Source organism: Onychostruthus taczanowskii, unplaced genomic scaffold (assembly GCF_017590055.1).
Source record: "Onychostruthus taczanowskii isolate IOZ18803 unplaced genomic scaffold, ASM1759005v1 scaffold95, whole genome shotgun sequence".
Classification (NCBI taxonomy): Eukaryota; Metazoa; Chordata; class Aves; order Passeriformes; family Passeridae; genus Onychostruthus; species Onychostruthus taczanowskii.
In genome coordinates, this window is record NW_024507546.1 from 2,280,800 (window position 1) to 2,305,371 (window position 24,572).

General features: G+C 40.6%; 1 protein-coding gene across 3 annotated transcripts in view; it reads left to right on the plus strand.

The window, feature by feature from the left end:
• CHST11 (carbohydrate sulfotransferase 11) overlaps nt 1-24,572 on the plus strand; it is a 158,672-nt gene that overhangs the window by 58,554 nt on the left and 75,546 nt on the right. For 2 of the 3 annotated variants that reach the window (XM_041426826.1, XM_041426828.1), the window contains exon 2: nt 9,518-9,609. In XM_041426826.1, the coding sequence (XP_041282760.1) occupies nt 9,518-9,609 (92 nt within the window). The remainder of the gene's footprint in view (nt 1-9,517; nt 9,610-24,572) is intronic. The other variant, XM_041426827.1, reaches the window with a different exon arrangement.

The following is a 24,572-nucleotide window of genomic DNA, read 5'->3' on the forward strand; positions in this document are numbered from 1 at the left end:
ATAAGCAGGCACTGAGACCTCGTGAATTTGCCATGCTGAATGTTTTGAGAATTTCTTGTGTTTTGAGAATTTCTTCTCAGAGAAAGACAGATCCAGAGTGCTCAGTGCCTCACCCAGAGTTGGCTGTAAAGCTGGGCTCTATAATAGAAATACAGATTATGCTAATTGATATGAAGTTTTATAGTGCTAATGTGTATTTTACTCTTCTGTGTGGTGAAGTGCAGTCTGGGTCTGAGGGAGCTGACAATGTCCTATTCATATGTAAAATGTTGCGAAGGATCTGTGGTTTGGGGTATTTCAAAAGTGCCACGAGGGGATTCGTACATCTGAAAGCAATATTATCCGTGTACACTCATTGCTAATGGAGAGAGGAGTGTGTGAAAGGAGCTTCCCAGCCTCCCTGTACAGATGTGTGGATCCTGCTGGAAGAAGGAGAAGTGGTGGGGAACTTCTGTGGTCCAGTGGGGCAGGACCTGGGGCCAGCATTGCTCTACAGACCTGGAGTTGTGCTGATCCCGGTCAGCTGAGGCAAATAAACAGCTGCTGGGAAAGGAAAAGATCTTGCAATGAAGCCCATTCTGTCTCTGTGCCTTGGGATTACTTGGAGTTTAGAAGTATTAAGCAGAATAAACTCTTGGAATAAGGCAGTAAGCCCAGCTCTGTATTAATTATTAGTTCGGACAACTTTCAAATCACAGAATCAGGCCTTTGCTGTCTGTGGTACTTTCTTCCTTTTAATATCAGCATTTGGCCTTCACATTGCCAAGGAAGATGCATCCTTAATTTGTGAGAGCTCATCTGCTTATCCAACAAGCTGCAGTCATAATCCTCTTTGCCATAATGAATGACTGCTCTGGAAGCGATTACTGCAGGATTTCATACTGTCTTTTCTGCTTATTGAATTCTTTAGTGCTTCTTTTTTGTAAAGAAAATTGTTGCTCATAACTCACTGTAAAGTATCAGGGGGCTGTGACTGCACTGGAATACCAGAGGCACTGCTACAGAGGCGGTAAATCTTGGTCTATCTGGACACGTTGCTAGGACGGGAATGACCTGTGTCCCTTGGCTTCTGTTTGTCAGGTCAGGTGTGCATGTGTGTGTGAGCACTGCTTCTGCTTGTATCAAGTCAAAGTATCAAGTTCCCATACCACAAGTTTGAGCCTTTTGTTGCTTCAGGTTAAAAAGACTGCTGCAGCTCTATTTTCTATTCTGCTTGTCTTGTGAGAAGACTTGCTGTGCATCTCAGTATATCCATTGCAAATAAGATTTTGTGTTTCATCTTCTGGCACATCTGTTGAAGAATAGCAAAGAAACAGTAGCTCAAATAGAGTGCAGCTGCAGCAGCTGTCGTTTTCATTTTGACTGTGATTCAAGATAAATGCTTTTAAAATTACAGCTTTCTAAAGAAACCTTCCTCCTTTAAAGGTTGTTCTCTCCTTTTTTTTCTTTTTTTTCTTTTTTTGTGAGCTCATAAATCATTTTTGTTAAGTAGACTGGTACTAACAGTGAGATGGAAGTAGTGGAAAACTTAAAAAAGAAATACAGCTTCTTATTTTTTTAGGACAGTGCAAATGTACAGCTTTTTTTCCCCTGGACCTACATTTACACAGTTTTCTTTTGAGCTTACATCAGAGAGATGGGATATAACCAACTATCTACAAGCTTGAAAACTATGCTGATAAGAAGATCAGAGTAGGAAACTTAGCTCTTTACAATGAAGACAACCCAGCAGCAGATGTGCCTGCTGATGTTGTTAAAGTGAGTATCTAGAAATTGGAGGAAGGCATATTTAGAAACTGGTAAGCCTCGTTAGAAATCTTCCTACCTTTCCAGATTATTGCAGTCTCATTTGGCAAAACACATGCCTGACTTATAATGGAAAAGTAGGAAAAAGTGTAATGTCCAGAAAGAGTTAGAAAGAGTTTTTCTTTGTATTTGATGTACTGGATCCACAGTGTCCCTTCACCGTTAGAAATCTTCCTACCTTTCCTACCTGCAGATTATTGCAGGCTCATTTGGCAAAACACATGCCTGACTTATAATGGAAAAGTAGGAAAAAGTGTAATGTCCAGAAAGAGTTAGAAAGAGTTTTTCTTTGTATTTGATGTACTGGATCCACAGTGTCCCTTCATGCAAATTCATAATGCATGTGTTTGTTTGTGAAATATATGTATTTCAAGTAATAATTCCTAAGCTTCTAACTTCATGTGTAGAAAGTTGCATTTGAGATGGACAAAAAGAAGGAAACCAAGAAATTCTTAAGTTGATGTAGATGCCAAAATTTTTTTTAATTTATTTATGAACACTTAGAAGTATTTCAGCTAGAAAAGAAATATACTGTTTTGATCAATATTTTGTGACATCTGGCTTTGCTAATTGATGCCATAAATTACAGCATTCTCAGAGGTGAGCAGACAGTTGAGATGGTCAGTGATCCATCCAGAATGGACCTGTGAAATACTGTGATGCCCCCAGATCTGCATTTCATGCCAGAGAAAACAAGGTTGTATCAGAAAAGTTCTGACCAAGTCTAATATTGTTTGTAGTTTGCACCCACTTGCAGCGTTTAAGGAGGCCTGTGTGTTTGAGATAAACAAAATAGAGCTCTCCTCATGGGAGTAGTAAAGCCTGTGGAAAAGTCTCTTGATTTAGGTTTGTGGATAAGTTCTTGAGACTTCTAAAGAAATACTGTATATATTAACATTTTTTTAAAAATTGCTGGAAAAAAAAGTTTCTCATTGTTCATTTACAGGGAAGATGTTGTGCTAATTTATGCCACATGCCATGTCCGTAGGGTGACCAAAGATCTAAGTCTCTGCATAATTTCACCCAAGGATATTAATTTCCCCACTGTGCCCAATTAAATTCATCCCCATGCTAATCTGAGAACAAACAGGATAAAATACAAGTTTGTTTCTGGAAAACTGTCTAAAGCAAAAAGGAATTAAATATCTCTCGATTCTTTGGAGGGCATTTACAACTTTTGTAATTAGTGATTAGAGCCAAGAAACAAATGTTGAGATTAATTGCCTTACTGTGCCAGGATTTATTTCAAGTAACCTCAACCATTTAGGATTGCTGGTCAGTGGAAAGGAGAGGAGCCACCTCCACAGCCCCTTGGGGTGGCCCACCTCTGCAGGTGTGACTCTCTGTTAATTGTAGGAGCTTAAATGAGTAGTTTATAGAAATCTCACTTCCTAATATGAATTCAGAATGTTGCAACGAATAGGTTTGGTGGGAATTTTTAGGGTCTTTGCCTCTACTTTTCTTACCTGGGAAGTGAGGACTGTTACTTTGCTGGTCCGTGGCCCCATATCTGGCAGCTTTCCTGCTTTTCTTGGCTATAATTTCACTAAGGTGTGTGTGCTCTCTTTATTTTTTTTTATCCTTTGCTTTTGTTGTATCCATTTTTGTTTGTTTCTCAAGCTAAGTAAACCCTTGTTTTTGTAGTTACTGTCTGGTGTAAGGTAAAATCTGCTCTCCATTGATAAACAGAAGAATTGTCACATTCTCTGGATTTAAGACTTCGGCATGCTTATATACAATGCCTAATCTGATTTTGACTTTCTAAAAATAGATCTCTCAAGCCCCAGGGAAGAAAGCTGCAGTGTTGCCTTAAGAAATCAAAGGAGACCAGACAAGAATTTAGTCATAAATCCTTGTACCTGTGGTCTTCAGATGAAGAACCAAAAATTTGGTCTAACATCCTGAGCTGAATGCAGCAAAGCACAGGGCCCCCAATGTCACAAGATGTTGCTATCAATCCATTGATCTTTGTGAGCCTCTGCTGAAGGATTAGTGTTCATAAATCATTGCCTGGAGAGCTATCTCAAAGTCTCCTTACTCAAGCTTGTACATTCACTCCTCATGTTCCTGGTTGCTGATTAAAAATTAACCCTTTCATATCATTCAGTATCCTTAGCCTGATTACTCCATAGAAGGTAGCACAGGAATTTTAATGACATTTCAAATGAGTTAGACTTCTTGTTGCTGAGCTTCTTGTTTTGCCTGTGGTTTAAACTTGGCTGAAGCCTTGCAGAGCAAATGGTTGTAAATCATTATGGAAGACTCGTTTTCCTGAAGCAGAACGAGCTGTTTACTAATCACAAGCTTGTTCAGCATTATTTTAGCTAACTGTCGGAAAGGTATGTGGACAAGATGTTCCAAATTGAACAATAAAAAACCAAAATCAGTCTCAAACCTCTGAGGAACTCTGAGAATGGGCTACTTTTTTGGGTCACTTACTTCAACTCTGCCCTGAGTGTTACCATGCTTCAAGAACATTGGATGTGCAAATGTTGTTGGATTGAACCTTGCTTGATTTGTATTCAGATATGACCAGCTTGCCTTGAGCATAATTCTTGCCAGTACAGACGGAGCATTGTTTCATAATACCATTTACAGAAGAATGTTTACAATTGGGCTGTGGATGTCTCACTATTGTTAAGGTGTTTGGTATAGTATTGAAATATGTATTCCAATGCTTTATCCTATATACCAAGTAGAAGTAATTTTCTGTGCTGCTTTGGAGTCATAGCAGAAATCTATGCAAGAAAAACCATGTCCAGGTCTTTAGCTGAAAAGAATCTCTCTGAACTTTCATTATGGGTATAATTATATATTCTTGCTTTGACTTAAAAATTCAGGAAGTTTAAAGGCAGTAGCTTGTGTAAACATGGCTGGAAATGGCAAAAATGTAAGTAACCATTTTGGTGCTGCTATCTTGCCTTGACCAAGTGGCATTGATTTTTCTGTCTAGGTTGGGTAGGGAATGTTTAGGTGAATGGCTGGCCCTAACCCAGTGGATTACAGCTTAAGCAAAAGCTACTATGTTATGTACCTGCTCTTTGCTGTCAGGAACATCCTCCATGGAAAGCATTAACTCTGGCCTGAAATTAGGAGTGGTTGGGCAGGAGGAGAGCAATGGATTACCTGGAGAGGCAGTGTATTTCAGGCAGAAGAAGCAACCATTTTCAACCTCTCAGGCAGAAATCAGACCAAAAAGAGACTATATTTGGCATGTTTCTTTTAAAAGAACATGATCTGATCCTCAACCAGAGTCTCACCATACTGCTGCCAGTGCATACTGTTTCCTCCTCAGTGAGAAAACTTGTATCCCAATAGGAGGAATGAATTATGTATGTCAGCTTTAAGCAATATTGTATTAGGGAATTTTGTTCTTTGTGCTATAGACTAGTGTAACGAAAAGTTAAATATTAATATGTCCTCAGAACTTTTCTCAAATATTTGTAATGTGAGACTTAAGAGGCAGTGAACAGAGGTAAAATTTTTACATTTGGCTTTTGTAATCATGCCAGTAATTAGTCCAAGCAATGTAAATTAAATGTTGCCATGTAGGGAGGCAGCTGCTAGATAGCAGACTGGTACTTTTTATATAAGAAGTGTTGGAAACTGGAGCCTCAGACATCTAGTGATAGAGATGGCTGCTGAATGCAGGCACCCATCCTGGAAATACCACTTGTTTGTCTCTCTCAGTGCTGAGGAAGAAGGGGCAGTTGTTTTGTGTGTCTCTTCCAGCAAAGTCTCCTCTGGGACTTAATCCCACACAGACTTCTGAGAAATTGTTTGATTTGCCTTTCTGACACTTTGTGAGAAGGTGACCTTTATGGTTTTCAGTCTCCAAAAATCTTGATTCCCATGATTTCTGCCTGACCCCCTTTCATTTTGTCTAGGTAGTCACAGTGTTCACATTCATTTTAGGCCAGTAATCTCCCAATAGAAGTGCTACCATGTACCATGTCCCCTTTCTCAGTTTTTTTGTAGCTCCTGATGGGGGAGGCAGAAATTGTACTTATGCAGCTTCTTATATTCAGTATTTTCTCCAGAGGTCTCCAATTCTAGGATAGGGTCTTTGAAGGTTACCAAGTGCATTAGAAATGCCTTCTTGCCAAGGAGAGGTGACAGATTAAGCCTGGCTCACATGTTTCCATGTGAATGATCTTCAATGTTCTTGTCCTAAGTGCACTGAAACTCACAGGTCAAATTCCTGCTCTTGGTACTGGTGGGTCTAAATGGAGTTTTCTGGAAGCTGGAGCTGTGCACAGATGCTCCTGTTCTGAGATGATTTAAGGCCTACACACTCCTCTGTATGTATGCATACACAGCTGATGTGTTGATAAGCAGGGCTGTTTATCTTCCTCTTTTGAGAAATTGAAAGACTCCTCTGTATGTATGCATAGACAGCTGATTGTTGTGTTGATAAGCAGGGCTGTTTATCTTCCTCTTTTGAGAAATTGAAATTTGGTGCCTAGATAGCATCCTCTACAAATTCCTTATTAGATTGATAACTAGTGGTTCCACACATATTTTAGCAAGATGGGCCAAGGCTGCATTTTTGACAGATCATTTCTGGGGATGGAACAAAGATCTTGTTTTTACAGCTCTTGTATTTAAGTAACAAACTCACGATTCATCCAGTTGCTCACACTCCTGGCTAAATTTAGGGGATTCATGTTCTTGCTGCACTTGCTGTATTAGCACTACTCTTGAATCATTAAAGGCACTGAATGCTGCTGATCTTACAGGTATTTTACAGCCTAGACAATTCTAAATTTCTTTGTCAGCTGCTTCACACTGTTGGTGTGCATGAATGTGATCTTTTGAATGGTTCTTGGAGCCTTGCATATTGCAGTACTTATCGTTGGATTATAATTGACCATAATTATGTATGGAGATCAGCCCAAGCCATAAAATGTAGATTTAGATATTTACTATGCTGATAAGATTTGGTGAGGATAAGGGGCTTGATTTTTTTAATTTTCACTTCCACAGTGGTGTGATGGATCCTTAGCAAAAGTATTGTTAAAATTAGTAGAGCTGCAGTTACCTTCTGTACTACAGTTCTTACTGCAGATTGCTATGGGTGAGGTTCAGGCCCAAAAGGTTTTGTCATTGGCATAATGAAGCACTGCCTCAGAGAATCAGAGACAGTAGAAAACATGTTGTAGGAGCCCTGAGAGGTAAGTGTGCCCACAGACATGCCAGAAAGTGTTTTGAACTATGTAAAAACATTCCTGATAGTTATTCCCTTGAGGACAGTTGTACAAACAGTGCTGGTGGGATTTCTGCTGAGGAAAGGGAAGTATTCACCTTTGTTTTGATGCTGCAGTAAAACTCCAGGCACAAATACTTTCCGGGTGTGCACGGATGTGCTGTGTACAATCGTACCAGGGAGTGCTATTACTGGCATCAATAAATAGGAAACCAAGTGCAGTGTTGCTATGCTAACCCCACAGTCTGATTTTAAAAGCTTTATTGGAAAAACAAAACAAATTAAGTAATACTGGAAATTATAAAATAGGTTGAATCGCCTCTGTGATTAAGGCTCTACATTAGCATTTATCTTTCGCTGGGGAGATAGCTCTTTCTACTGTCTATTTACATCTGGAAACAAATCTTTCATGTTGTGTAAATAATGTAATCTTTATTGCTGTTACTGCTGCATATAAAGTGTTGATACCTGCTGGCTAAGAGAAGTAGGAAGGGATGGATACACTTATGAACTGTACTATTAACTGTATTTAATGGAAATTAGAAGTGAAATAACAAGTTAGGGAACACCACACTAGAATTGTTGTTATTCCTCATTTCAGAACAAAGCATCAGTGCTGCAGGACCTTAGTTAATCACAGTCTAATGAGTTAGATACACTAAAATTTCCCCCTCTCCCTTTCCCCCTGCTGTGGTGTTTTAATGTGCTTTGCCCTTGAGTAGGAGGCTTCATTTTGGAAAGGTTTCTTTATTGAGGAAGGGGCAATGATTTTGAAAGCTTCTCTGGACACAGTTCTGGTACAAAGAGCATGGAGAGGTGATAAGGTGGACAGGAGCTCTGTAGTGAGAATGGCTGTTGGATGTCTCATATCCTCATTTCAAAATTTTCTTCCTAAAACCACTTCCAGGCTTTGGAAGCTGGCATTACTGTGAAACATTTTTTAATTTTTAATTTTTTAAAACACATTGTAAGTTATCTTTTAAAAAGACACATTAGCACAGCAATGGAGGAATCACAGTACTTGTCTGCATAACTAAAAATGTTCATAATTTAATCAGGTGTTTAAATGTGTAAAATAAAATTATTGCCTCTACTAACATTGCTGTCCTAATTGTGAAGAAAATTGAAGCCAGTTTGTTTACTGAGTATGTCTGCCTCCTGCCACAAGACCCGTGGAATCTGTCTGCTTAGGAAAAAAGCAACCCAGCATGTTATTAGATAATTACCTCCTATTGAAAAATAGGTATTGAGTGAATGAAGGAATCAATTATGTTTCTAGATTGGACTGTATACAGTTTTCTGTGGTTTATATTACTTGACGTATCAATTATGATATTAGGCCTCGGTATTAAAACATTACTGGACTGTATTCTCTGACTTGGCTTGAAGCCCACAATAGCATGTCTGCAAGTGGTGCAGCTCATTGTTCTAGGACACTTCAATAGCTTCTGGTTACAAAATGTGGCAAGAGATGATAAAAGCATGCCTGACTTGGCTTAACATGATGTTCCCAGCAGGAGCATCTCTTTTTCCCTTTTTTTTGGTTATGTCTTAATCAAATGTTGATGAGACAAATCTTCCCTTGCTGCAATGCCGGATGTGGGTGTCTGACAGCCTGATGCTCCTTCTGTATTTCCCAGGGTGAGCTGGGGCAGGAGAGTGTTAGCAGAGGATGATGTGGGCCATGTGAGATAAGAAGCACAGCAAGCTCTTGTTTTGCTCCTGACTATAGAGGGTGGAGCTGAATGTCTTCTTACAGAGTTTTATGGCCACAGAGGTCTAACTTGAAGCTGATGGTCTGCATCTCTGCTGGGACTCAGGCCAACAGCTCTCCTGAAAAAAATTTGTCATCCAAAATGCTCCTTGATCAGATCTTTGACAAAGCCTCTGGTTTGAAAGCCAGCTGGTCTTTAATGGTATAACACAGTGCATGTTGTTCTGTGGATCAGTCAAATTCCCAGTTGTAATATGTAAAGCAAAATTGTGGTAAGAAGGGCAGCGATGTTTGATTGTATGTATGTTGAGTACTGATTAGTATCTGCTCTATGAGAAACAGGAAAGTTAGGCCAAAAGTTTTAAAATCATGCAATTTAATATAAGACTCCTGTACATGTCTGTGTTTAGTCTGAGAGAGGCTCAGACATTGCCTCTCAGAGGTGCTGATTATAGGAATCCATCGACTCCTTCCTGATGATCAGACAAGCAGGTGTCTGTCACTACTGAAAATTGTGTTGCTTTGGTCCCCATGCTTGAATTTTTGTGCACCCAAACTGAGAGTTGTTGCATAACAACTTTTATAAGGGGATTTTATTTTCAGTAACTTCCACAATAGATAAGGGATTTAGCTCTTAGACAATTTCTAGGGAAAGGAAAATCAGGAGTTAAGCGACAAAACTGTCTAGAATCCTATGATCTGTCAGAAAATCTTTTCTTGCTGCAGGTATTGCAATTGCTTTCTGCTAGCCAGTGTTGCTAACCTGTACTAATTTCAATTTCCCCTTGCAGTAATGCGTAGAAATCCGTTTGGGATGGACATTTGCTGTCGGAAAGGATCCAGGAGCCCACTCCAGGAACTGTATAATCCCACCCAGGTGAGTGTCTTGTGGCTATAATTACACTTTCCAATCCAGCATATAAATGCAGTCTCTTTTGATGATTTTTTGGTGTTTCCTTATTTACATGCAACAGCTGCCTTCATTCAGGAGAGCTGATCCTGAAACCTGCAGGTTTTACTATAACATGCTCTAACAGTTAGAGTTAAAAGCCTGATTTTTAAAAGCTTTTAGTTTCAATGATGTGGACTCCTTCAAAATCTTTTCTTAGGTACCCAAAAGCCTTAAAATGGTACCTAGCTAGAAGCTGAGGCAATGTGTTGACATGGACTGGCAGGGTGGGGTGAGAGTATGTGACATGATCTACATGAGACAGGGAGTGCAGTGAGAGTGTAAATTGCCATAATAATACATGAATATCATTTATATGACTTTCAGATAGCCAGCTGCCTTTCTTCTCCTGGTCCGTGGCTTGTACGGAGTCTAGACAAACACTGTAACTCATGTTCTTGCTTACACTGTGTGCTGTTCAATACCTGATTGTCTTGGTGACAGCTCAGGGCCTCAGAGTAATAACCTCAGTTATTGCTCTTCTTGTGACAAGCAGCATGAGAAAACTACCTGAAATTCATGCTCCTGTTTCCTCCTCTAGATCAATTTATTCCCTACATGTGGGTTGAATTGGCACACTGAGGAGAAGCATTTCCTGTTGGCAGCTGAGAGGAAGTGCTGCCATTGAGAGAAAATGCCAGCTGCCTATTAAAAATATTTATTAAAGCTTAACAACTGCCTATTATATATTTATCCATCAATGAATAGATTGAGTTTTACTAAATTGGCTATTAGGGAAAGTGACTATCCCAGTAAATCTAACTTGTTAGATTTAACAAGGCAATAAATGTTTTAAATACTATTTGATCATGAAGAGACTCACGACATAGCATGCAAAACAAAGTCTGAGGGATTTAAAGTATTTACATAAAGAATTGGCAGCAACCCAGAGATATGTGATATCAGTTATGAAGCACAGTAAAGCTCCATTTGCTTGTTAAAGTTGTTTTTATGAACACAGGCTGACTTTGTAATTCAATTTGAATTCTGGGCATGGCTGGGAACGTAAGTTTGTCATACTGTTATACCGCCCTTTATTGACCATTATGGGAGTCAGCATTGCATAAATGGGAAGCGCATGCAGAAGTCCTGAAGAGGAACAATCCAGTGCTGCAAAGGAAAGCTATTAGCATTTGCAGGTCAAATTTAAAGACTCTTTAGAGATGTTCAAGAGGAGCAAGTAAGGGAGAAGAGACTGGCTGAGTAATTAGTCTCTCTGGGGTCTGCTATGTGTCAGTCAAGACCTTTTGCCCTTTAACATTATTAAAGGCCAAGCTGTAGGAAAGAAACATCCCCATCCACTGAAGGGGCATAATCCCAGAGCCTTGCAAACTTGGACAACTGAAAAGATTTCCTGAGCTTGCTGAAGCAGGGGACATAGCTAGCAGCTCCTTCCTTTCTGTGTACCCTGATCAAGTGAACCATTAGCATCCCTTTCTGGGATTCCCTGTGAGCCAGCCAATGTCAGTGTTTGAGGGAGTGCTGCAGTTCTGGCAACATAGCTAGCAGCTCCTTCCTTTGTGTATCCTGATCAAGTGAACCATTAGCGTCCCTTTCTGGGATTCCCTGTGAGCCAGCCAATGTCAGTGTTTGAGGGAGTGCTGCAGTTCTGGCAGCTGATGGTAAACTAAAGATGTTTATTGTTATTGATGTTATTGAAGTTTTTAATGCAGAAGTGCTTCCATCAGTTTGCTGATACCCATTTTTATTAAGCTTTTAATTTTTGTTTCTTTCTTTGTTTTTAGTTGGTACTTGATTTTTTTGGAAGGGACTTTGCATGCTGCCCTCAGTACCAGAGGGACAGACAAATGAGTATATGCATTCTGGGAAGACAGTAACAAGAAAAGGCAGTGAGTTGAGGCTGCCAGAGGAGATAACAGGTTGGAGATGACACTTAGAATGTTTCATCAGATATATGGTTCATTTTTTTTTTCCCATTTGTGCCCAAAGAGACTTCTGTCTCACCTCTCTTAAGGTGGCAGATTAGGGACTGTTTTGTATTGTGGCAGGAGGGTGCTTGTTTCTCAAGAGTTCACCTGTACTTGTAAGGCTGGGGGGATGGAGGTCAGATCTCTCACGTTTCCTTGCTGAAGCAGTTGCAATCAGCCTTTTGTAAAGTCAGCTCAGAAGTCAAATATATAATAAATATGCAAGAAGACAAGGCCAGGCTGGATGGATGCTCTAGCGGAAGGTGTCCCTGCTTGTGGCAGTTGGAACAAGATGATCTTCAAGGTTCCTTCCAACCCAAACCAATCTTTGATTCTGCAAAGACATTTTTGGCTAAAATCTCTCTTACTAATCTAGGTGATGAAAACAGATCTTTAACCTCTGACTATCAGAACCTTTTGGACTCCTGATGTTGTGAATCCACATTTCTCTCCTGGGTGCCAGTGGCTGTGTGTGCCTTCACAGAAACTCTCTGACACTCAGCTCAGCTGCCCCAGAGCAGCAGCAGAGCTGATTGAGCAGATATTTGTAGTTTAAAGTAATATATGTAATTTAAACACCAAACTTAGGCCACTGAAAGATGCCCTGGAGCTATGCTTTTGGATTACTGCAAGCTAGGTGTAGCTGTGATTTTTTAAAGGGTAGGAAACTTTAAATTTGAGATGTATTAAGGGCCCATTCTGCCTTGCATTCTGTGTGCTCCTGGCTGTTCCCTGCCTGGGGAGATGAGAGTTGGTCACTGATTGAAATAGGTGTCTGCTAGGGTCAATACTCACTGTGATTTCCATTACTGTAGTTTAACATGAATCAGGTTTTTCTACTCTGTGTTTAATATCAAGTTGCACTGCCCTCATACAACCAGATGGAGACAGGTTGATATCCACCAGCTGAGAGTTTGACTGCTGTTATTTAATATGTTGACATGTAACAGCCTCTCTGATGCTGGCCTGTTGTTTCCTTCTATGGAGTTACTTGAGTTGTTTGCAGATGGCATCGTTTGTCTCTTGAATCTTTTTTTGGCCTTGTGAATGATTGTGAAAAGGAAAGAGAAAGGAAAGGGAGAAAGAAGAGAAGGAAAAAATAAAAAATAATAACAGTAAAAAAAAAGGCAGAAAGAATGATTTGGCTTCAGGAGATTCAAATGTAGCAATGATGTGAAGGTGACTGAATGGGTCATTTGGTGGTTTGTAGGAGCTGAATGTTAGGATTGTAGTCAGATTTTCAGAGGGTTAATCATAATTGTCCCTATGCTGAGTGGAGAAAGAGAGGACAAGTGGGTAGAGATAGCACTGGAATTAGGACTTGAGAAAGTCTCCATGACAAAGCCCGTGTAGGATTTATGCCTTAGCTGGGTGTCTGGCCTTGTGATTATTGTAAAAGTAAGAATAACACATTTGCTCTTTTGCTTGTGGTAATAAAGCAGAAAATGGGAAGTGCATTTGTCTGTGGACAAAAGATTTCTTCTCTAGGGCTTTCACTGCAAGATTTTTCATGAGCACTAATATACCATGAGGGAAAGAAAAGTCAATATAACCAAACTGGATTTACATTGAGTAAGTGGATTTCCAGGCTGTGGTCTCCTCATACACGGCAGGCGACATGCAGCACATCTCAGACCTTATTATCTGTTGTTTTGCCTTTCCTTTTTAGGTGGAGGCTTAGTACTAAGCTGCAGAGATACCAGTGGCAAATTTTGAGGGCTGAAATGGGTTGTTTATTTAATGAGTTTATTAAAAAGCCACATAATTATAAATGGAAAGAGAAAGAGGATTCAATCACACAACAAATGTCAAAGGAGTGAATCTAGATGTAACTGAACGCAGATGAAGGGCCCTGCAGGAATGTGACACAAGCTTGCATTTTATCTTGGGTAGATTTTGTGGGGGTTGTATTGCATATGAAACCCCAGAAATTTAAGAATGTGGGAAAACAAATACTTGCAAGACATATTCTTAGAAGACAACATATACAACTGTGTCCTGTAATTTACATGGCTTTGTACAGCCCCACTGCTCCAAGAATAACAGATAATTGTAGGTCAGCCCATGAGCTGGAGTCACCAGAAGTTCAGAATTGGGTAACACTGCTTACACTTTCATGGTTAACATTGATTTATTTGGTACAGAGGGTGTGCTACTGAATTACAAGAAGTTTCAAACCAAAATAGAAATGTTAGAGGAATGGGAAATAATTGCATCTTTAAGGTGAGATTTTGGTCTTCTAGTTGTAAAGATTAACATTTAATTCTCATTAAATGCAAGTAGCACCATTGCTTAGTCTACCTGTCTAGACTTCTGAGAGGAACATAGAAGAGATAAAGTTCTTTATCCATCAGGATCCAAATCCAAGGATGACTTTGTTTCTAGTTTGTAATTGACATTGTCTAACTTTAATTCATTAATCAAGCTAACTGTTTTGCTAAAGGTCACTCTGCCAATTTCTTTTTGTCAAGGAGAGGTATTTCTAGGTGTCTGCTTTTGGTGTAGCTGAAGCCAGGTCTAGTAATTTGCTAAAACTGGCGAGTCAGAGCTGTAGACCATGTGTTTGTTGCCTTTGCAGTATGAAATTGTACTGAACTGGTTTGGTGCAGTCATTCCAAAATGACACATTTCTTTTATTCTATTTTTTTTCCCCCTTCTCTCCTTCCCACCAGGAGAAGGGAAGTAAGTGAACTGTTGCCTTGCAGACAGTGTTTATACCTCCTCAGTCTCTTCAGGCCGCAAATGCTGCTTTTTGGGAGCTGCCCTGTGATTATCTGTGGCTTAGACTGCCTGGATAGCACCAGCAAATTCCAGCCTAGTTCAGCCCACATCGCCCACCTAGGTTGTAGTTTGCTACCTTCAATTGATTTCCACTCGCTAGGATGACTCTGGGGGCTGTACCCATTCCTGGACAGAGGTTTGTGGTCTGAGCTTTGTGTACACATCATCCACAGCACTTTGTATCTACGGTTCCAGTGCTTAGCACCTGGTATTTCTTGTCTTTGGTGTGCCTGAGGCTCTGAGCACTGTGCAGTTTGTTTCAGTGTGCAGTGGCTCCTCATTCTCAGGAACACAGCAGCAAAAGAGCGGGTCATTGAGAGGTCCAGTTCACCTGGTGGTTTGTCTTCAGCGGCAAGACTGCTAGAAAGATAAAAAACTCATTATACTCTTCCAGAGCACAACCTGTGGGTCATGAGCATCCTGAGTCAGACTTTGTCAGCTATGTCATGCAAGAAAAGCCTGAGATGACTGACAATTACTATATCAGTCAGAAAGGGGAGAAAAAAAAGTAGATCTCTAGAGTTACTTGCCAATTCCAGTAAGACAAGAAAATTACACCGGCACTGTGCACCAGTGCTATCCACTGTTTTTTTCTCCAGTTTTCATGTCAATATGTTCTGGGTTTCAGATTTCCTCCTTGAGACAGCCATATAGCTGTACTGGGAAGTGAACTTTCAAATGTGAGAAATAGAGTTTATCTAAAGAACAGTATGTTAGAAGTTATTGATGCTTTGCAACTGAGTCATAAATATGTATGTGTCCTTATTGAGGGCAAGAAGTGGCCCAGAAGTTCTACCAGTACTGAAAAACATGTTGTGTGGTTCATGCTGGTCTTTGTAGGCAAATCTGTGCAGATGATAACAGCATGGTAAATACAGCTCATAATCACAGTATTTGGTTGATCCTAGATTAAAAACTCCATAATGGCAAAGGTACAGCAAGGAGACATAAGGAAGAACAGTTGATGTGCAATGCCAAAGTTTAGGTACCTGCTCCTGTTGGTAAACAACAACTTCATATGTAATTAGCCTCATTTGCTGCAGCAAAATGCCTGCTGATGAAAGAGGAGATAATTGATTTACTCCGTGGATGACTTCTTATGCAGCGACATTACTTACTGTTGTGCTTGGAAGCCATAAAACAGCAGCTGGCCTGGGATGAAATATTACATTAACCTTGGCAGAAAAATTGCACTAGTGAGAATGCTTTGTTATTAATTACTGATTACAAATGATAAGAGCTGGTTTCAGATGCTGAGGAAATGACTTGGGGAGGGGAAGGTTTCAGGTATGGTGTGCTTCATAGATCATTCACTGTGACATGATGGATACCTTTGTAAGTCAAGAGGAATTAATCAGACAAGTATGTACAGTAACTACCAGCACTCAAGGCTAGAATTATCCACAGGACATGCTCATTCAAGTTCCTGCAGTGCATTGGGATGAATTTTTGGGCACCTGTGTTTAATAAAAGACTTGTTACCTGCATGAAATGAAAGAAAATAGTTTTACTCAAAGTAACTCAGATTTCCCAGATAGAAAAAAAAATTTAATTTCTCCAGTCCTTGATTTGTATTTTATTCTTTTGAGAGCATGTGAGTTTTACTATAAAAGATTTCTGGAGGCATGAAAGTATGAGAGGAAAGGTTTAATAATATAAGCAACGTGATCAAAACTGAAAGGGTTTTATGTGGTGGAGGTGAAAGAGGATAGCACAGCTTTTCAAAATTATCTGTATGTGATGTGTGGGCTCTGTTAGACAAGCACTTGGACAGATGGGTGGAGAGAAGACCTGGGCTCCAGCGCTCTGACCTGGTGCCATTCAGTGACTTTTTGTGTTTAATTGTCTCCATCAGACCTCTGGAGACCTGAACCATGTTGGTTCAGTCAAATGCTTGCTCTGAGCTCAGTAGTATTCAGATTGGACACCTCACCTGCCTCTTTCTCTGCAGGAAATTCCTTATTTTTCCTCCCCATTTTTAAGTTTTGGACCTGAAAAACTGGGTAATCATGCTTCAGAATGCAGGGGGATATGGCAGTTTGGAGGAAGCAAAGGGCAGTGGGAGGATGTCTGTAATGCAGGAGGATGCAGATTTCTGCTCCTGGTCTCTGCAGAGCAGAGTGTCTCCTTTCCGTGTGTGCTCCAAGCATCCAAAACCATCCAAGTGCTCCAGCATCACTGGCTAAGTTGCTGTATCCCAGTGTTTATAGACTAGTCCTTGCAAACTCTAGCCTCTCTTGCTTGTTTCTAGTGCTAGTAGTTTTGGGGCAGCTTTCTCAGGTGTGTGAAGGAAGGCAGCTGTGTTTAGTTAAACATCTGCCTTCTTTTCCCTGTGTTGGGTATTTTTCTGTTTTTAGTAGAAGTAGTTTCTTAACTGCAGCAGTTGTTGCCCACTTGTGACAGGGCCAGATGTTCTCTTTAAATCCTGAGAGCCCAGCTGTAGCCTCTCTCTCCCCTGGGGGACTGCAATGTATCCCAATAGAACTATGAAAATCGGAGAATACAGACATACAGTCTGTCTACTGGTACTTGTAATTCTTATTTACTTTAATTTTAAGGTGGGACAGAAGAAGCTGGTAAATTTGCAATTGGTTTCAGGAGATTAGATTCCACAAGTTCCATTTTTGCAGACTTAACTGTATCTGATGCAGAACCTCAAGCTGTATAAAATGGTCTGTAATATCCATTCATATTGTATGTAATGTCAATGTGTACTATTCATTCACTTTTTCACTCTGTACAATACTAATTAACCTCAATGATGTAATGAGCTGCACCTTACCAAAGCTTTCTTCAGTAAAAGTAAAATAATCTTCTTGTCTGTTTATGCAGAGAAATTCAGGAATGTTTCTCTGTGAATGCCACAGATGTAGCAAGATTAACATACCATACTGCCCTTTGAAAGATGTGGCTTCAAGAGCCAGTGTGCCTTTTGGGATTCCCACAGTAAGGAAATTGATGGTACTGTGGGGAGACAGGCTGTAGAGTTTTTGTACAAGTGTGTAAGTCATCAAATCAAGCACAGATTATTTAAGGACACTTTCTAAGGAAGTTTTCATTTAGTTGAAGTTTTTGGGGAAGTGTAAGGTGGGTCAAGCCAGGTGTTGCAGTCCAATCCATACTTAGTGCACTACAAGAGGTGGCTTCCCCTGGAATGAGTCTGCTCTCCATGGTGTTATGGACAGGGCTGAGCAGAAAGGTCAGCTGGAAAATACAGTTTGTGAATGGCTGAATGCAGTTTGGGCTGCGTTCTTCCAGTTGTAGTAGGTGGGGAACACTTGGGTTGGCTCGGAGTTAATCTCACAGGGGTGTGTGTGGGCAATGATGGACTTGAGGTGATTCCAGTTGTGCATCCCAGACTGGGCAGGTCACGTATCCAGGTGACACAGTGCAGAGAGCGTCTTCAGCCTCTCCTGTTCATGCTGTCATGTGTTCTGAAACTAAACAGAAGAAATTAGCAGTATTTCAGGCTGGCAGTCTCTGCATTAAGCCTCTGTCAGGATGATCTGAGGATATAATATAATAACAGCCACAGCTGATTTAAGACCTTGTGTGCTTGTCTGTTGATCTAGTAAAACAAGGAGGAAATTCTGCCTTGCCCTGGCAGTCTTGTTTGGTGACGTCAAACCCTTGTGAGAGCAGAAATTAACAGTTCACTGAATCCAGAGTACAAACTGGAGGGTCCTGGGCTATTCCTGCCAGTGTTCAGGGTGCTCTCACAGAACTGGGGTCTGAATCCCTGCGAACAGAGGACGTATGCCCCATGCATGGCAAACACCCAGCTGCTGGTTGTTGGAGTTGTCCTTACATTTGTTTGTTTAATTATTAGACTGAAAGATTGGTTGTTTCAGTAATCATCATCTGGGCAGCCACACTTAAACTGCTTTTATTCACTAGTTTTCAGACCTTGCTTCTTACTCATATTGAACAGGCATGGAAAGAAAATTAAGAAAAAAGTATTTTTACAAGGCAATACCAATACAGCATTTGAATGCAACAAAAAAAGTCTTTGTATTGTGTCTTTTTCCTCTATAAATAATACCTATCACACTGAGGCCACTCAAGGAGGTCATTCTTGGTTTATTTACCTCTTGCAGTTGTATATTCTGGTGTGGATGGGATCTTGTATTTGAACCATCCTATGTTCGTGAGGCAATGGCAAAATGTGTGGGCAGAATGAAAACAAAATTTTATTTCCTTCACAGTGATTCTTTTGTGCAGTTGCTTTGGAAGGAGGAATAGCTTTTTATTCCAGGTTTTTCAGCATGCTATCAGTGTAGATGTTTCTATCAATTTATAACCTTAGGATAAAAGTGAAATTTGATCTATTGAAAATTGATGGCAAAGCTCCTAAGGTCTAAAGAGGCCAAACTTCAAATTAAAATATCTCATCCAGGGGATCAGAAAGGAGCTGTATTTGTGAGTATTTTTTCATCTGTCTTCTCATCATTCCACACATTCTGTTGCACTAGAAAATACTGAAGGTCTTGTTCCAAAAAGATTTCTCTTTTTTTTTCCTCCCTGGTAGTGACATAATAAATGCAGCCAAACCAAAGAGAGTTGGAAAATTTACAGTGCATTGCAATTGATATGTATTTCTGGTGCCTGGAAAATCCAGGAAGGAGTGTTCCTTTATTTTCAGCCTTAAATCACATCTGAACAATATTCTGAGTGTTGTCCAGCACAGGGCTAAAAGCAAAATATTACATCCAAATTTTAAAAGAACAGTAAAAAATCACAATGTCCCCACAGTCAGATCGCCTGACTGCACAGCAAATTAACAACCCCTGTAGCTACCAAATTCATGCCTTAATATAAATCTTTTCTCCATGTAAATGTGGGCTGTGTCTTAGGTAATTTCAGACAAGCATCTGGGGATTAGTAAGAGGAAGTGAATATTAATTCAGTTAGAGGACAGTAGATGAACGTACAAGCTGGCATGGGGAACTGACATCAGGAGCCCAAGTAACAAAGACATCTCTATAGCTAGGAGGGAACAGTTTCATCTGTTCAAATCAGACTTGGCTTTTGCCTTGCATATATTTTACTTATGAAATAGTGGTTGAAGGAGTTGTATTTACATAGCAATATAGTTAGTGTCATATTTTGTGAACTGAACCTGGCTGACAATAGATGGATGAAAGATCTGAAGAGCAGATGCATAGTGGTAGCTTTCAGTTCATTTTGATACATTAAATATTCATAAAAAGCTTGGCTGAAGGAGAAAATAAATGTTTAGTTCAACCAGTAAGGAAAAGCTGAAATCACTGGTACTTCTCCAAAAGTGTAACATCTTAAATAATGTAAATTGAATCAAGGCTCCTGTGGGGAAGGTGAGATATGCAATATTAGGCACTGGTTTTTTCTGTAGGAGATTCTTGTGCCAGTGACATCTGTCTGTAAAGTAATAGCCAGAAGTCAGTATTCTGAGTACAGGAGAGACAGGAGAGGTTTTTCGTTCTTTGATTTCCGTAACTTTGGACCTAAAAAAGCATATCCATGCACTTTCTTATTCTTAAATGCCACGTATTTACAGCCCGGAAACAAACCCTTTCACACTGCATTTTCCAGGCAGGAGCACACTGTCACTATGGGAGTAAGCCCTGGATCTGTAGGCTTTTCTCACCCCTTCTATGACACTCTCATTTGTGCATGATTTTCTGCTAATCTGAGTCTTCATCTGAAGACAATGGGCACTCTGCTCAGCTCTCTGCCTGATGCACAGTCAGGAGTCTGCAGAGATGCTTTTGTCTCTGTCTCTGCACAGTTTCTAGCTCAGGTAGGGCTTGGACTCTGGCAGGAGCTCAGGGGTTCTGAGGTAATGCTAAAAACGAATGCAGTGTGCATGTACAGACGCATGGCTGTGTGTATTTGGTAGGAAATGTCACAGCACAGAGTGATGGGGGAGCGCGGCGCACACAGCGAGCACGGCCAGCTCCCAAACAGCCTCGTGGGGCTCAGTCACTCTGTGCAGGGTGCCTCACCGGAGGGATAGGAATGATCCTGCTGCTTTCTCTGCAGCTGCTTTTATCTTCTTTATTTCATGTAAACTTGCAGTAATAAACTGTTGCTGAGTTTGCAGCTGTGTGTAGGGGGGTAAGGCTGTCTTCTCGCCAAGACCTATTTCTCTGTTCTTTCCATTTCTTCCTGCCATTTCCTCCAGTCCTGAAGTCTCCTTCTCAGCTTCCGTCCTTCTCAGAATTCAGCTCTGCTCAGTCTCCCTCTCCCATTCCTATTTTTTTATCTTGCAAAAAAGAGTATAACACATTCATTAATTACTGCGCAGGTTTATGGTCTTGGCTTTGTCAGAAAGTGGTGGAGCCACACAGTGAAAGAATAACTTGGAGACACTTCTCCCTCTGAAAATTGCACTCTTGTTTATTTGTTTATTTTAGGCAACTAGTGCAAAAGCAAACCAGATAAAAGAAAAATTTTGACTGTTTGGCGGTAGAAGTAACATGAAAGTGTGTCATCAAAGTAATGACAGGCCAGGTGTTTATGGAAATGGAGGGAACTAGAAAACAAGTAGTGCAAGACCTATGCATCAACCACTAAAGAAGTCATGGGACACTGAGATGTAAATGCATTGAAGGGGTTTGTTTTCAAAAGGGATGGAATAGATCTCTCCCTGATCCTGCTTACGATCCCTTACTCACATAGCCACTGATCTGTCACGGGAAGATTGGTGGAATCTTCAAGTATCACCTTTGTGCCTTGCACGGAGTATCATGTGCTGGTCCTCTTTGAGAGACTCACTTCAATTTTCACTTGGGCTGTTAAGTGAGTTACTATATAAAATATTGACATGGAAGGAAGAAAACTGCCTTTTTACCCAAGTGTAAATGATCTTGAAACAAAATACATGGGATAAAAGAATGATTTCTTAGGCAGGTTTAATGAATTATTTATTTTTGCTTCTCATGACATTATCGGTGTAATTAAATCTGTGGCTAAAGAAGTAAGACAGAAGGTATCATCTGCTAAGACACTGAATCTCTTTATCCCACCACTGGCCATTGTGTCTCTTAATCTGTTATTAAAGGCTCTCCTGCAGTTGTGTGGGTTCAAGATCTGTTGTGTCACTAACAAGTTGTTCTTGTGTAAGTACCAACACGATAAAAATCCATGTATTCAACATGATATCCGCATCTAAAAATAACCTAAATAAGCTTCCATCCCTGCTAAAGCTGTTCCTGCTTTGGAAGCTGTACACTGAAATGATTCTTGCTTTGTGCAGATGGCTTTATGCAGAGTATGTAAGTACTGGTGTGTGTTTCCAGCTGACCTGTCACAGAACTATGGGTGGTCACTAACGTGGGTCACTCACCAGGCCCCACCAGATGGTTGCTGTTGTGATTTCTTTTGCTCTATTATTCTTTAGCACGTTGACACATCAGACCTGAGGAATAAGAACAGGGGATAGGAAAGTAGCCTGAATGCAGCTGGGCTTGGCCAGTGTGCATATCCTTAGAAAACATACTTATGTGGGACTGTGGTTTCTTCACATGGGTTCTGTCTTGGAGAAATAGGGCATGGAGGGTAATTGCAGAGGCCAAACAAGGATAAAACCAAAGGCAAGGGCTCAGTCTGCAGTTGCAGACACTGAAAGTGCGTTGATTTGGCAATTGGGAGTTACATATCTATTACACTTGTCAGCCACTGTTGCTTTATTTTGTAAAATTAACTCTGAGAAGCAGTTTTTGACTTTCCTCCAAGTAACATCTCCAGGACATCACAGTGGTCTCCTGGAATAACTCACTCCCTTGTGAATCTTCAGTCATATGTATCAGCCTCGGGTCTCTTATACAGTGAAGTGCTAGAGTGTGTTTCACTGCAAAGCTGCAAGTCCACCTGGAATAAGAAAGCTAAATACTCTACTGTATGGTCAGTCAGCATGTAGGTGTTTCATGGCCTGATGCATTTTGAAAGTCAACAGAGATCTTTTTCCAGACGTCAGAGCAGCTCTTTGTATCACGTGTAAGAGGAGTCTCATTCAGTGGCTACTGAAGTCAGCAGAAAGACTTCTCCGTGGCTTAGTTTGCCTTAGGGACAGTCCCTTAGTTTCAGAGACTTAGGGAAATGCTCCACTAGCACTGTTAGCAGCTCTGATTATGTTATAAATACTACAGTGAGCAACTGTTCCTGGAGAACTCCCGTTTGTTCAGCCATACTCAGCCCTGCATATTGCAGCCTGTGTCTCTGAGTGTGGCAGAGACACTAAAGCCTTCCTTGAATCACCATCTGAATGATAATACAGTAATCAGCACCACATCAGGGTGACTGCAGCAGCAGCCTGGCAAGGCGTGGTTCTTGTTCCTGCCGTGCTGCAGGATGTTCAGCCAGTGCCTGAGCTGGTTTGCACCATCAGCACACCACACATCCTAATACTGGTTCTGCCATTAGTGCTTTTTGTCATCAGATCGTTGTGTCTCTGATACACTTGTAATGCCTGTAGCAGTTCTGCCTGTTTATCTGTTTCTCAGGGGCACATTGGTGGTATAATTATTGTCTGCATAGTGTTCTGATCATAAAAAATGACAAGTGTTACAAGGTAAATTGTGCATCTACCAAAATTATACAGCTGCCATGTGATGTACCTCTGAAATTCCTCCCTTACTTGAAGGCAAGCCAAGTATTTGCTCCTTTCTATAGTTATCTAAGATGAACCCATTTAATTTTTCTGGCATATATCTTTGTCACTGCAGCCTCCACCAATATATAGAGTCTGAAGGGAGAACCAGTGTTTGTGTGGAGACCTTTATGGACCAAGGGCAAACTGCTTTCTCATGCACAAATATATGAGCATGAGTGTGTGCATGTCCCAGCTGCTGCTGAAGTCTATGAATTAGGGATGGGCTCAGTCCTGCCAACAGCTTTTGTATCAGTCTTGAAAAGAGATGGTTTTGTAGGCCCAGTGCTTCATTATGCATACAAAATACGCATTGGTAAACCTGTGTTTTGATTCCACAAGATGTACTTGCATGACTGGCTATAGATGGCTTTTCTGTACTCCAGCTGCTGAGCTTTTGAGCTGAAACAAGTATTTTTCAATGGGAAGAGTAATTGCTTCAGTTTAGAATTAAGTGGCTAATCATTAGAAATTCAATTGGCATGAAATGCACAACATTAATCAAGATGCACTAACATGTCAATGTTGTGGATGTAGGGTGTGTGCTCCACTGAAATTTGCTAATTGATATATCTGGTTTTATTAAAAAGTATTAGTGTGGGCTCTGTTGTTAAGCAAGATATGGGAGTGTCAGACCTGAAGGGGTTTTAATGAGACTGCCCTGCTGTTCAGGGTGCACATTAGTGAGGGCTGAAACCCTTAGAAGAGTACCTTTTTTTTTTTTTTCCTGAAATCTGATATTAAAATTGACATCAAAATTGTATCTTGAATAAAGTAGTGTCCCTACCTTGAGTATCCCTTATGCCCTGACAAGGGAGTCCCAGCTTGCAGCAGGAGTAGGGGACGGAGGCGCTTGTGCTTTGTGTAGACCTGATCCAGTGTGTGGGGGGCATTGCCACCTGCCTGACGGCTTTCACCAGCAGCCTCAGCTCCCAGAGGCAAGGGCCAGTTGTGATCTGTGTCACAACTGGCTGCAGAGGACCTCTGCGTCTGAGTCCCATCGCCAGAGAGTCAGAGTCCTGCACCTGGGGCTGTTCTGCACATTCTTGCTATTGCCGGTGTTACCCTGAAATGTTTTTGATCTCTGCTCTGAAACTACTGAAAATATAATACTATAACATAACAAATGTTGATGAATATTAAGCTGAATAACATCTGGCATATTATAAATAACTTCAAATAAAATGTTGCCATTTCCTAGTGTTGTGGAAAATTCCCTTCTTGCTAACCAGCAGTTACTGCATGTCTCTGAAAAAAAATTATTCCTTGTGTTCATTTGCTTTTCAGCCATGTGAACTCCTGTGTTGAGAATTAAAAAAGTCTCTTATGTTTAATGCCCGAGGGCACAAATGTAACCTGTTCAAATATCATTCTTCAATTATCCTTTGAATCATCTGCCTTCCAACTCTTCTCAAGATTCCGTGAAATACCCTTCTTACTACTTGTTAAAAAAATAGTACATCTGTTCTTTCAGTTTATTTCCCTAAACTGTAATCAAGCACTGTCTGTACAATAAGTATGAAAAGGAATGCCTATCTGGAACAGAATGCTTCACTTTT